This window comes from Chinchilla lanigera, unplaced genomic scaffold (assembly GCF_000276665.1).
Source record: "Chinchilla lanigera isolate Chin_1 unplaced genomic scaffold, ChiLan1.0 scaffold00051, whole genome shotgun sequence".
Taxonomy (NCBI): domain Eukaryota; kingdom Metazoa; phylum Chordata; class Mammalia; order Rodentia; family Chinchillidae; genus Chinchilla; species Chinchilla lanigera.
Window position 1 is genome coordinate 754,247 of NW_004955452.1, and position 12,135 is coordinate 766,381.

At 55.4% G+C, this 12,135-nt stretch overlaps 1 protein-coding gene across 2 annotated transcripts; it reads left to right on the forward strand.

Moving 5' to 3' along the window:
• Positions 1–1,491: 1,491 nt before the first annotated feature.
• Positions 1,492–11,058, forward strand: Pla2g2f (phospholipase A2, group IIF). 2 transcript variants are annotated; one of them, XM_005394676.2, is made up of 5 exons: positions 1,492–1,594; positions 3,417–3,469; positions 7,296–7,440; positions 8,321–8,430; positions 9,105–11,058. In XM_005394676.2, the coding sequence occupies exons 1-5, from the start codon at positions 1,533–1,535 to the stop codon at positions 9,323–9,325; spliced, it is 591 nt and encodes a 196-aa protein (XP_005394733.1). In that variant the 5' UTR covers positions 1,492–1,532; the 3' UTR covers positions 9,326–11,058. The 2 variants fall into 2 exon arrangements, with proteins under 2 accessions (XP_005394733.1, XP_013374902.1); XM_013519448.1 differs by lacking the exon at positions 1,492–1,594 and adding an exon at positions 2,504–2,831.
• Positions 11,059–12,135: the final 1,077 nt, after the last annotated feature.

Below are 12,135 nucleotides of genomic sequence, written 5' to 3' on the forward strand. Positions count from 1 at the left end.
ATAAAATCATCAGATATATGATGAGGATATGATTATAGATGGATGGTTAGTAATTTGCTGAATAAATCTCCTCCTTTAAATTGCTTCTGATTTGGGAGTTCTCATAAAAGTACACTAATCAGTATCCTTTTTTCATCTGTCCCTGGGAAAAACTCAAGTTTATCTTGGTTTACAGTTCCAGAAGTAGAATTTCTGGGTCGACCAGTTTATTATTGACTTCATTATTGAGCACATTGTACTCTGTAGAGGGAGGGCGGGGAGTGGAAGAGCTCATCCTTCCCCTGGAGGGTCAGGCCTCTCTAAGGACCTGCCCAACCAGTGCCTGCAGTGGGAATTCCAGGGGAGAAAGTGGCCGTGGAGCTGTCCACAGGCTCTCAAGGTCCTGGCCTTCACCTCCTTAACACGAATCTCTGTGGCTTCCCGTCACCTACAGATTGAAGGCTGTATCTCAGTATGCAATCTGTATAGCACACTATGTGCCTTGGTTCTTCCTTCTTTGGAGTGTGATGGTATCATCCAAACAAAAATATAATCCCAGCCTTGTGCAGACAAGTGACGGCAGGCACCAGTATTACCACTCCCAGTCTTGTTGCACGGGGAACTCTGGGGCTTTTGGAGGAAATAAGGACCTCAGCTCTCCAGGAGCCACAGTCTGAGGGAAGTATCAAGATCCACAAACCAAAACACCACGGAGAGCAGCAAAGGAATGCGTGAGCCAGTGCAAATTAACACCTTCCCACATAAGGATGTGTGAGAGGGTAAGGTGAGGTTTTTCCAGGGTGACTTCCTGGGAAGGAGAGGGGCCTGGCTCCACAGAGAGGAAGTTGGGCAGAAGAAGGGTCGGGGGAGGGAAGGGGGGGCAATGAGTGCTACATGAGATGGGCTGATTGGTTGGGGACAACCAGAAGAGGAAGCCGGCAAAGCTTGGGGCAGGAAGGGAAGCTCCAGGAGGCTCCTTTCTGTCCCTTGTCAGCAGGTTGGGGGCCACTAAGAAGGATCCATGTACAGGTAAGAGGATTATTGGAGTGTCAACTTCTCTCCCTCCCAACCACCCGATTCACCTTTGTACCAGAGAGCAGGTCCCTGCTTTGTAACAAACAGGTCTCCAGCCAAAAACTGAGCACCAGCCATGTAACCCATGGCTACAGGACACCTGACATCTGCGAGGATGGTCCTGACTCTGTGAGGCCTGTACACTCCACATTCCATAGCTGAGGACACAGAGAACAGAGGACCATTCCCATCAAGGTCTCCACCAGGAACTGGGGGTGCTAGGCATGGGAGCCCCATCAACTCAACTCCTCAGCCCGATGGTGGGGGACTCTTGGAGCTCAGGACCCCCCTTTCTTCTCTTCTTCCTGCTCCCTTCCTTGCACAATTTGCTCTCAAACAAGAACCAATTTGTGCTGACTCTTGAGTGTACCAGGCCCTCACCCAGAAGCAATGGTGCCTCCCATTGAAATGTCCAAGGACGTTTCTGGTCATGACAACTCCAGGGTGGGTGAGGGGAGAGCAGCACATGGAGGTCAAGGATGCTGCCCTGCTGCGGGGATGCACTGGGCAGCCCCACAAAAAGGAGGTCTGCACTCAGCAGGTCAGTCAGGCCGAGCAGGATTGCCCTTCCAGGTGTGAGCTGGGGTGCTTCCTGCCAGATGTATGTGCCCAGGCCCCTCTAGTTTTAGCCAGGTGGACATGGACATTGATTTGCTTCCAGATGAATAGGGGCCCCTCCCCTTCCAGATGTAGGTAGGCAGCCCGCTACAGATTCCATACTAACTCTTTCCAGAGAGACACCTTAAGTACTTAGATCCCTTTGACAAAAGATTTTCCTTGACCAAACTTGACGCAAGCCCCTCTGAACTCTCTCTGCAACTGGGCCTGGATGTCTTCCATGTCTCTGCATCATCCAGTTTTAGCAAAGATGCTGCTGGGTTGGTTTAGCCAGAACTCTGTCCTCTATATCTGTTTGATCATCCTTCATGACTGATCAGGTCCTTGGCCTCCACCACCCTCTAGGTGGTGATCACTGCAACCTCTTCAGTAATAAGCCTGTTCAGTCAGTTTAGCAAGAACCCCCTCATCCCTTGGGTTTCTTCTTGGTAATTTTCCATTCATCAACCCCCACCCTGCTCCTTAGCTAAAACTCCATTTTTCACTGCTGTATTTGGACTTGAGTCCAGTTTCTCCTCCTCATCGTGAGATCCCATTGCAGTGGTCCCTACACCCACCATGCTGCCACACCTTTGAATAAATTCCACCCCACTGTGCTTTACAAGTGCCACTGAATAACTTTTTCTTTAGCATCTTCAGATGGAGAGAGAGAGGCCTTTGGGCCCATTTCCTGTCAGACGCGCACGCATGCGCGCGCGCGCACACACACACACACACACACACACACGCACACACCGCGCGCGCACACACACACACAGGAGCCAACTCTTTGTCAGGTGCCTAACCCCCAGCAGGGAAAGCCAGCGCACACTGGAGGTGGGAGCTTTACCAGATAGCTGTGGGCAGGGCCGTGGCAGTGGGAGGGAAGAGGCGGAGCCTAGTTTTTCTAGGGCATCTGTCACCTGCCTCCTGCCCAGGGCATTGCCCCAGCCCTACCCTGCCAGCGTGCGTGGCAGTGTGAAGCTGGGGCCTGCTCCCCAGAACCTCCGGAGCACGTCAAGGAGATTTCAAGACCTATGTCACTGGCCCCCCAGAACCCAGAACATGGCAGATGGGGCTCAGGCCAGCCCCAAAGGGTTCAGGAAGAAGGTGCTGGTTAGATGGTCCTCTGGGTGGAGGGACCCCAGCCTCAGGGCCTCTTCTCCATTGAGACCCTCCAGGTAGGTGCCTGCTGCCCTGGGATGGAGAGGGCCAGGGATTCGGGTTGTGCCGGCTCCTAGGATCCATTTCTCCTGAAAGGAGAGCTCTGAGTTTCTGAGCACTGGGCTGAGAAATGTCACTGCATTTTCATCCCCAGAAGGTCCTTGGGGAAACTGAGTCAAACTTCTTGTGGCACTGGAGGCCCAGGAAGGCTAAAGGATCTGTCCGTGATCACTCAACATTTTGGAAGCAGAGCCAGAGCTAGAATCCAGGAACCCAGGTCTCCTGGCTCTGGGTTCAAGACCTGGCTTCCAGGTTGGGTCACATGACTCTGTGCACACCCTGGAGTGTGAAGGGGAGGGGTTAGCTCTGATCCGAGACAGTAGCTGTCTTGGAAGCTGATGGGTGGAGAGAAGGTGGTCTTGGCATCTCTCGACTATGCCATCCTGGGGTGTGCTCCTCCAGGACAAGCAGGTGGAGTTTAATGACACAGCCAGGTGCCAGCTACGGGAGCACGGAGGGGCAGCCCGGGAGATGCCTGTACCGAGGCCCAGAATGGCCGGACGGTGAAGGGCACAGACTCAGGCTCAGGTTTCCTCTCTCAGGTCCAGCCTGGGTGTGAAGAAGATCTTGGCCATCGCCATCCTGGCCAGCAGTGGTGAGCATCGCTCTGGGAGCCCCCTCCTCCCTCCCCTTGCCGCCTCCCTCCTGTGACCCTGGGCACCTGTATCATTGCCCCAGTGGCCAGGGGGTTCCTTCCTCTCTCTGGGCTTCCACTTCCCCATCAGGCTTGATCCACTCCTCTGGGGCTATTTACTCCTCAGCCACCCGTAAACACGCCAGGGGCCTTGGCATTTACGAGCAGCAGGGTGCATTGCTGAGCAAGCATTGTAAAGTGGTGGTATTGGCGAGCGTGTGTGTACTTAAGCGCATGTGCGTGTCTGCAGGAGTTAATGAGTTTGTGTGCAGCTAGATGCAGGTAAGCACGTTGTTTGGGTGTGTCAGAGCATATGGGAATGTCTGTGTGCAGCGCATGTCTATAAAATGTGTGTCAGGGTTGACACTGAATGTGCGAGCCTATTTATGTGTCGGTGTGAGTGTGCATTACTTGTGGCATGTGTCCCCAGAGTGTGAATGTGAATGTAAGGCACACAACTCTGCCCAGGGGTGGGTGTGGGTCTGTGGGCTCCTTTCCAAGGGGCGGGGGTCCAGTCATCCTGGGTGGGGGCAGCTGTCCCACAGGATTGTCAAGTGAGGCTCCTGAGACAAATCAGACTCCACCTCACACGCTGACGTCCCCTTGGTGGCTCCTTGGGTGCGTGGAATGTGGCCCAAACCTTTTGCAGGCTTATCCCACTGTCTTTTTTTTTTTTTTTTTTTTTTGAATTTTTGTTTGTTTGTTTGTTTATTTTTTTCCGGTACTGGGAATTGAACTCATGACGTTGCGCTTGCCAGGCAGGCGCTGTGCTGCTGAGCTAAATCTCCAGCCCCCCCACCGTCTTTAAACACAGCCTGGTTTGTGGAGAAGTAAATGCCAGGAACAAACAGGGGGTTCAGTGTGGCTGGACATGAGGAAGGGCTGTTTGCCTCCGAGCTCGGTGACCTATTCATTACAAAACTACCGCTGTGTCCAGCCCGAGAGCCTTTAGCTGGACTCAATGCAGGATGACTGTCTTCCACCTGGAGCGTGTGTGTGTGGATGTGACCTTGGTTCAGGCCACTGATTCTCCCCGGGGGACCACGTGTGCGAGCACATTTGTGAGGCAGGAGAATATGAGCGTCTGCTGGTGTGTGAAGTGTGTGAGTGTGTCGGGTGCCTGGGCAAGCAGGAGTGTATGCATCAACTATATAGTGTGAGGCAGAGAAGTGTAGGAGTGGATGTGAGAATGAGCCTTCCCTTTGTGTGGCAGGTAATTTCCTACTCTTCCTTTGCTTTGTGGAAGCTGGAAGCCAGGGGGTCTGGGGCCTGGAGCCGCCATGCCCCTCATAACATCCACACAACTGCTGGGGAGAGAGGGGGCCCACATCCGGGTCCTTCCTCGAGGCACCGGAGGCCAGGTGCTCTCTGCACATTCATGGTGGCACTTAAACCCCCTAGGGGCCCTGTAAGGGGGCGCCACTCTCCCCAGTCCTCAGATTTTAGAACTGAAATCAAGTTCCCTAGGAACTTGGTTAAACCTATCTTCCAGCCCAGGCCTGGGTGGCTCCCAAGCAGCTTCACACACAATTTTCTTCCACGGGACTCATAAGAGGGTGGAGAATAGCCCGGTCACCTGCTCTCTGCAGCAGCCCTTTCAGGCCAGCCCTCTGTCTACATGCAGGAGAAGGGCTCACGACTACTGCAGGCAGGGTCCCCCTCCCTGTCCTGAGCCCCAGCCTCGCGCTATTGCTTCCTCCGTGCACGCATTAGTGTGTGCAGGCGCATGCGCATGCGCACGAATGCACGTGTGTGCACCCCTTCCGCGGTGCTAAGCCATTCTCTTCAGAGTCATCTTTCATTTCTCCCCTGCTCTTCCTCTTTTCCTCTTCTTTGCTCTTTGTTTTCTGAATGACAGAAACCACAGAGCCAAACCCAAGAACAGTGCGGGAGCAGGATTTCCAAGCTCTTCACTCTGATAGCCAGACAGACCAGAGCCCCACCAAGCCCTGAGAGAGGGCGCCATGATGGCTGCAAACATTTGGGATATGTCAGACCCAAGCCAAGAACTGGCCTGCGGGTCTCTCCCAGTCTAAGCAGTCATTCCCATTGTACAGATGGGGAAATGGAGCCCCAAGGAGCTTTTGTGTTTGGTTCAAGTCTGTCTGACCACAAAGTCTGCACTTTTCCAAGTTAGTTGAGGTGGTGAGTGAGTTCTCTATCACTAGAAGTTTTGGACAACCACATCTCAAGAAGCAAGAGTAGCCCTTGGGGTCCACCCAGCCTCCAGTTTCTGAAATCCTCAGCTTCCTCTCTCTCTCTCAGAACATTTCCTAGTTCATGCAGTAGGGCAGAGTGGGGGCTGTGGAGGGATCAGGAGGCAGGCACTGAGCCGGACACCAAACGCTGGGTGCCGCTGGAGGAGCCCGAGGGTAGAGACTGAGATAGGGTCTGTGGTGCATGCTGGTTAGCAGCCCAGCGTGGGGGGCAACAAACCCAGGTTCCATTCTGGGTTCTGCCACTGGTATGACCCAGGCGAACCTTCACCTTTCTGGCCCTTAATTTTCTCACCCATAAAATGGAGCTAGAGTGACTATTCCGCGGCGTGCAGGATGGCTTCACCCAGGAAAGGATATAGGCACGAAGACCATGCATTCCTGCACTGGGTGGGCTTCATGAGCACCAGGAAGTAGACTTGACTGGTATAGGAAGTGTCCTTGACTATTGCTTCTTCCATGCATGCATTTGTGTGTGTGTGTGTGCGTGTGTGCGTGTGTGTGTGTGTGTGTGTGTGTGTGTGTGTGTGTGTGTGTATGAATAGGTGTGTGTGCCTTTCTTATTGCAGTCTGAGCCTGCAATAGGAAGCTTTTTCTGAATTTTCTCTGGATTAAGGCTGAGATGCACCAACTCCAGGTCGGAGGTGGGGACCCTGGATCTTATCCAGGAGCACAGATATCAGGCCAGGGCCAGGTAGCGGGTGGAAGGACCCAGAATCACAGCCCTGTAGCTCTAAACCACCGGTGGCGTTTGCAAAGCCCCTGCCAGTGTGTGAGGCCCAAGGGCAGCCCCTCTTTGGAGATCATGTTCAGACAGTCTCCAGCTTTTGATGGTTTGACTTGAATGACTTTTTTATTTTATGATGATGCAAAAGCAGCACACATTCACTAGAAATCTTTTTTTGAATTTGGATATTTGCCCAGGCTAGTGATACACAGGGTGATCCTATGATAGGTTTATCAGGATGTGCCATCATAAATCAAGGAGCTTTTGTACACCCAAGTGGCACAGGGTGTGGGTGAGGAACCCTCCCTGCCTAGGTCCTGGTTCTGTCTCCACTGCTCCACTGCTTTCTTTCTTTCTTTCTTTCTTTTTTTTTTGGTTTTTCTCCGGTACCAGGAACCGAACTCACTACCTTGCACTTACCAGGCAGGCGCTTTGCCACTGAGCTAAATCCCCAGCCCCTGTCTCCACTGCTTTCTAACAACCTGACCTAGGGCAAGTTAAAAATTGCTCCAGCCTCAGTCTCCTTGTCTGTAAAATGGGATGACTGCTCATAGGGCTGCAGGCAGCACTCCATAAGTGGTGCGTGGAAGAGTTCGGGACAGTGCCTGGCATGGAGCAAGCCCCCAGCTGGCACGAACGTGCTGGTTTCTCAGGAATGTAAGGCGTAATACAGGACATCAGTAAAGCACCATCTTTGGGATCTTGTAGATTTCCTCTTTCCACTGCTCTGCTGCCACTGTCCTCCCTCTCCTCCTTTCCCCCTTCCCTCCCCTTTCCCCTGACCCTGGGCAGGGGGAGGACCATCCTGGGGTAGGGCTCACGCATCCCCCCGGTTCCCTTGCAGTTCTCTCTACTGCCTATGGCAGCCTGTTCAACCTCAAGTCCATGGTGGAGACCATCACAGGCAGAGGCGCCATCCTGTCCTTTGTGGGCTACGGCTGCTACTGCGGGCTGGGGGGCCGTGGCCAGCCCATGGACGAAGTGGACTGGTAGGTGCTGGTGATCTGGGCTCTTGCTGAGAACCAGAGGGGACAGCTGACGGTCCATGTTGGCCTCCACGTCTCTGAAGACAAAGAAAGTCCTCTCCCAAGGGATGGGGCTTATTTGTTGTTAGTGGCGGGGAGCCTGATGTTTGACCATGTCTCCCCCACATCTTGGATGATCTCTGCTTCCTCCTGCAATGTCTTGGGCAGAGAAGTGCGTGGAACCTTTGCTGGGTCCCCCAATGCATAAGGGAGCAAGAGCCACATGGCTAGTGCTGTAAAAGGCAAGGGTCGGCACACTTGCTCCTTTGAACTGGAGACTCTGGAGGGCAGGGCTGTGCTTCCTCAGCTGTGGCTTCTACTCCGATCTCTCTTACAGCAGCCAGTACCAAGTCTGGCAGCCCTGAGAGCTTAATAAACGCATGCTAACCATCAGCTTCAGAGGTGATGGGGACAGCCAGGCTGCACCTACTTTCCATCCCCCGCTCAATGCCCACTGACCCTCCAGGCCTTATTCTTCTCCAGACATCAGGCCCAGGCAGGTAGAGCCTCTGCATTCAGTCAGAGCTCCTCCACGCGGACTTAAGCCCAGGCCTTCCCTCCCTGACCTCATTTCCGGACTTCCTCACACTCCCCACACCCCGGCAACTGTAGCTGAGCTCCAGGTGGGGAAGGTGAGAACTCTGAGGATAGGACAAAGAGGTGAGAATAGGGACACCAGCCCCAGCTCTGTCTGGCTGTGTGACTTCAAGCAAATAACTGTCCCTCTCTGGGTTACAGTCTGAAGGCATCACGAGGGACAGGGACAGATGATGTGAGGTCTCTGCTGGGGAGGAGGGACAGACCGGCCGGCTACACCTGCCTGCTCACCCCTGCCCGCCCCCAGGTGCTGCCATGCTCATGACTGCTGTTACCAGAAGCTCTTTGACCAGGGCTGCCGCCCCTACGTGGACCACTATGACTATGCGATCGAGAACGACACTGTGATTGTCTGCAGTGAGTCACCCCCTCAACATGGGTCTCGTCCTCCGTTGTGCCCCGCGGCATTGGGATTTCCAGCAAACGATGAAAAAAAAAAAAAAATTGAAAATAATGACAAATGAATAAGCATGTCCCAAAGATTGCATGGGACAAACTGGCACTAAAAAGTCAATGTCAGTCTAAAATGCACATTAGCCTAAAATGCATTTGGTATTAGTACTAAGAAGTATAAGCACAAATGAGTATAAGTGCTACTTTTTGCCTCTTAATCCTTACCAGTCACTCCTCCAGGGTGGGGCGTTTTGACCCTGGGACTGGGAGGGGACCTGGGAGAGGAGGAAGAGTAGAGTTACCGGCAGGGGTGGGCCTTTGGTTTTGGGGGTGATTGAGATAAACCCACCCCCTTTCTGGGCCTCATTTTCTCCAACTATACAGTGGTGTTGGACTTCAGTGGTTTCCAGATTTTAGCCTGCACCAGAGTCACTGCAGAGTTTGTTACAACAAACTGAGGACCCTGGGCAGGGCAGCTGTCGCCAGCCTGGGATAGGGCTCAGAGGGGTGCTAGGGCTGCCGGGCCTGGGGTCACATTCTGAGGGCCACTGGGCTCTCAAGGTCTGTGTCCCCACGCCCTGCATCCTGGTGCGGCTGCTGCCCCCTCAGTCAAAGCCTTGCACGCTTCCCGTCTCCAGGTGAGCTCAACAAGACAGACTGTGACAAGCAGACGTGCGAGTGCGACAAGAACGTGGCTCTGTGCCTCAAGAACCGGGTGTACAGGGCAGAGTACCGTGGCTACCTCAACATCTACTGCAAGGGCCCCATGCCCAACTGCAGCATCTATGACCCACTCCCAGAGGAGGTCATCTGCGGACGTGGCTCCTCAGCAGCCCCCGCCCTGCCCCAGCACCTCTGAGGTCTGAGAGCCAGGTCTGAGAGGGAGGAAGGTCTGGCCCGGGGCCCAGCCAGGTAGAGCATAGGGAGGTGGGCCAGATCTGAGCCCAGTGGGGCCCCACTGCCCCCTCCCCAGAGCCCTACACAGACCCCACCAGCTCTTCCAGCTCAGCTCTGGAGTGGGGGCTTCCTCCTACTGCTGGCTCTGGCCTTGGTAGGGAGCACATGGCTTATTGGGGTCTCTCTGGAGTCTGGAAGGCAAGACCCGAGAAAGAAGTGTGGGACTCTGCTGCCGGTCCCAGCCTGACTCCAGAGCCTGTGAGACCGAGCTTGTTTAGGCCACCAGGCTCAGGATGGTTCATCTGTGCCTCAGGGGCTTGTGGCACTTTAGAGCTCCATTAACAGAGCCCACAAGTGCCCCCTCTCCCACACGCATGGAGGTGGCACAGGAGTCCCAGCCCAGACACCAAAAGGATGTCCCAGCTCTGAAGTCTGAGAGCCTCTGAGCAGGTGACACTGGCCTGAGTGCACAAGAGCTAGGGTGGGGTGTAGGGGATACACCCCAATAAGCACAGCTCTTCTCCCTGACCTCTGACCCCTGCACACAGAGATGCAGCCCGCCCTGCCCACGCACGGCTCTGAGGAGCACCCTGAGCACCCTCCGGCTCAGAGTGGCAGGGCCAGCCCTCCTGTCTGTGCTGAAGCAGCCAGACGGGGACACGGGACACTGACCCTTTGTCCCAGTGCAGGGAGAAGCCAGGTGTCACAAATCCCGTTCACAAGAAGAGGCCAAGGGTGAGACCTACTCAGTGAAGAGGGACACAAAGGTAGAAGGGAAAGGGTCAAGGCAGGAGGCTGGAGGACCTTTGCAGAAGGCAGTAGGAGGTGGGGTGTGGTGAAGAGGGGAGCGGGCAGGAGAAGGCACGGCGGCAGGACGGAGGCACCTGGGGTGCCGCAGAGGCAGGGACCTGGCTCCACAGCCCGCCCGCCCCCTGTTCCCAGCACTCTTTCTCCAGGTCTCTGTCCCTGGCTGGCCTCGCCTTCCATGTGGGGTCAGGGACTCCACACAGCAACCCTGCCTTCTGCCTCCATCTGTGTCAATCCCAAGGAGCCCCAGAAGCCACCCGCCGCCTGGACCTGACAAGAGCCACCTTCCTGGTCAGCTCAGGCAGTGTCCCACGGGCTGCTGTCACTGGGGAAGAGAGCCAAGCCCAGACGGAGGGGGAAGCAGAAAGGGACACCTGCCAAGAAGAGGGCGGAACAGGCCAGAAGCCTTACCAAGCCACACAGAAGCTTCTAGAACAGCAGCCCTGGGACTGACGGCTCGCTGTGACTAGGAGGGGCCCTTCCAGGGCCCTCCTTCTTCTGGCTGTGGTGTGACCTCACCTGCTCAGTCATGGGAGCTTCCTCGTCTGCCCTGTCAGGAGTCTGCCCAGCAAGCCTCCTCCTCCTCCCTCCTCAGCTGGCCAAGCCCCTGACCAAGTCCCAGCCCCACCAAGCCAGGGTGGCGCTGGGATGGACAGGACACTCGAGCCTCCTGCAGGGACTTGGCCCCTGGCCTGTGGGCTGTCCACCCACACACAGTTTCCTCTCTGAAGGTCCATACATGCACAAGGGGAGGAGGCTCTGCAGGTATGGGGGGTCCCTCTACCGCCTTTCTCACCCTAGACTCTCCCAGATGCTGCAGCCCCCGAGAATGTCCACTGGACTCAGCACCCCCTCCTCAAACGAATAAAAGCCTTCTGCCTCAGATCACTCTGCCGGGTCCTCCTTGGCCAGGACCCAGTGGGCATAGGGATCACTGCAGGGTCAGCAGCCCTGGGGAAGGCAGGTTCCCTGTCACACCACAGCTGGAACATCTGGCCTGACTCGTCCCCTGCCTAGGGGTAAATCAGCCCTGCTCCAGAAGAAAGAGGCACAGCCTCCAGGGAGGCTGGACAGGGCTGCCAAGGCCAAGGGCAGCGGGCGTGTGGTCCCACCGTGGGACAGTGAGAACAAGCCCGGGCTGCGGGCTTTCCAGGTGCCAGCCTCACAGTGCTCTCTGCACCCTTTTATGCTGCACAGCTAAGGCTCAGGGAGGGAAAGCAACCTGCCCAGTGTCCTGCAGGCTTTCAGCCGGGCTCTGAATTCCAAGGGTCTGACTTTTAACCACTACTCCTTGTGCCTCCCTGGTGATGACAGGCAGCTGGGCCACAAGAAAGAGTGACTGAGGCCCTGGATAGCAGCCAGCCTTCTTTCTCTCTGCAGCTTTTATCCACTGTCCCATCCATGAAATGGGACCACACCTCTGACCTGAAGGGTTACAGGCAGCACAGCATCGGGGAGGAAAAGGCTTCGTGAGCTGAGTAGCAGAGTGGGCTGGGAGGGGAGGTGGCCTGGTGGACTCCTCACCTTTCCGTGGGTGCCACGTGATGTGAAGAGCACAGACCAACGTCCCGAACCCAGGTGGCAGTCCCCAGGGTGCCCCAGAGGCTATCAGGGTGGAGCTGGTACCTGGGGTCTCCTTGAGGGTGTGGGGAGAAGCAGGGGTCCCATTTTTTAGGGAGGCTCCTGGGCTGAGAGGGGGTCTCTCCTTCCTAGAACTTCTGGTCATTCTTTCCAAGTTGGTGAGGTTTTCCACGCTGAGGATAAAGGCGCGGGCGGCCACTCTTCCCAGACTAGGTCCGTCCCTCTTCCCTGCTTCATAGAGACTCACCTCTTCCTTTTCCCCCTCCTGGTAGCTTTGGGACCCTCCTTTTTAGGACCAACTCTTCTCTAGAATTTGGGCGACACCTAGTGGACATCAGAGGTCACCACCAGTGCTACTCTACACCTCCCACCCTCTGCTCAGAA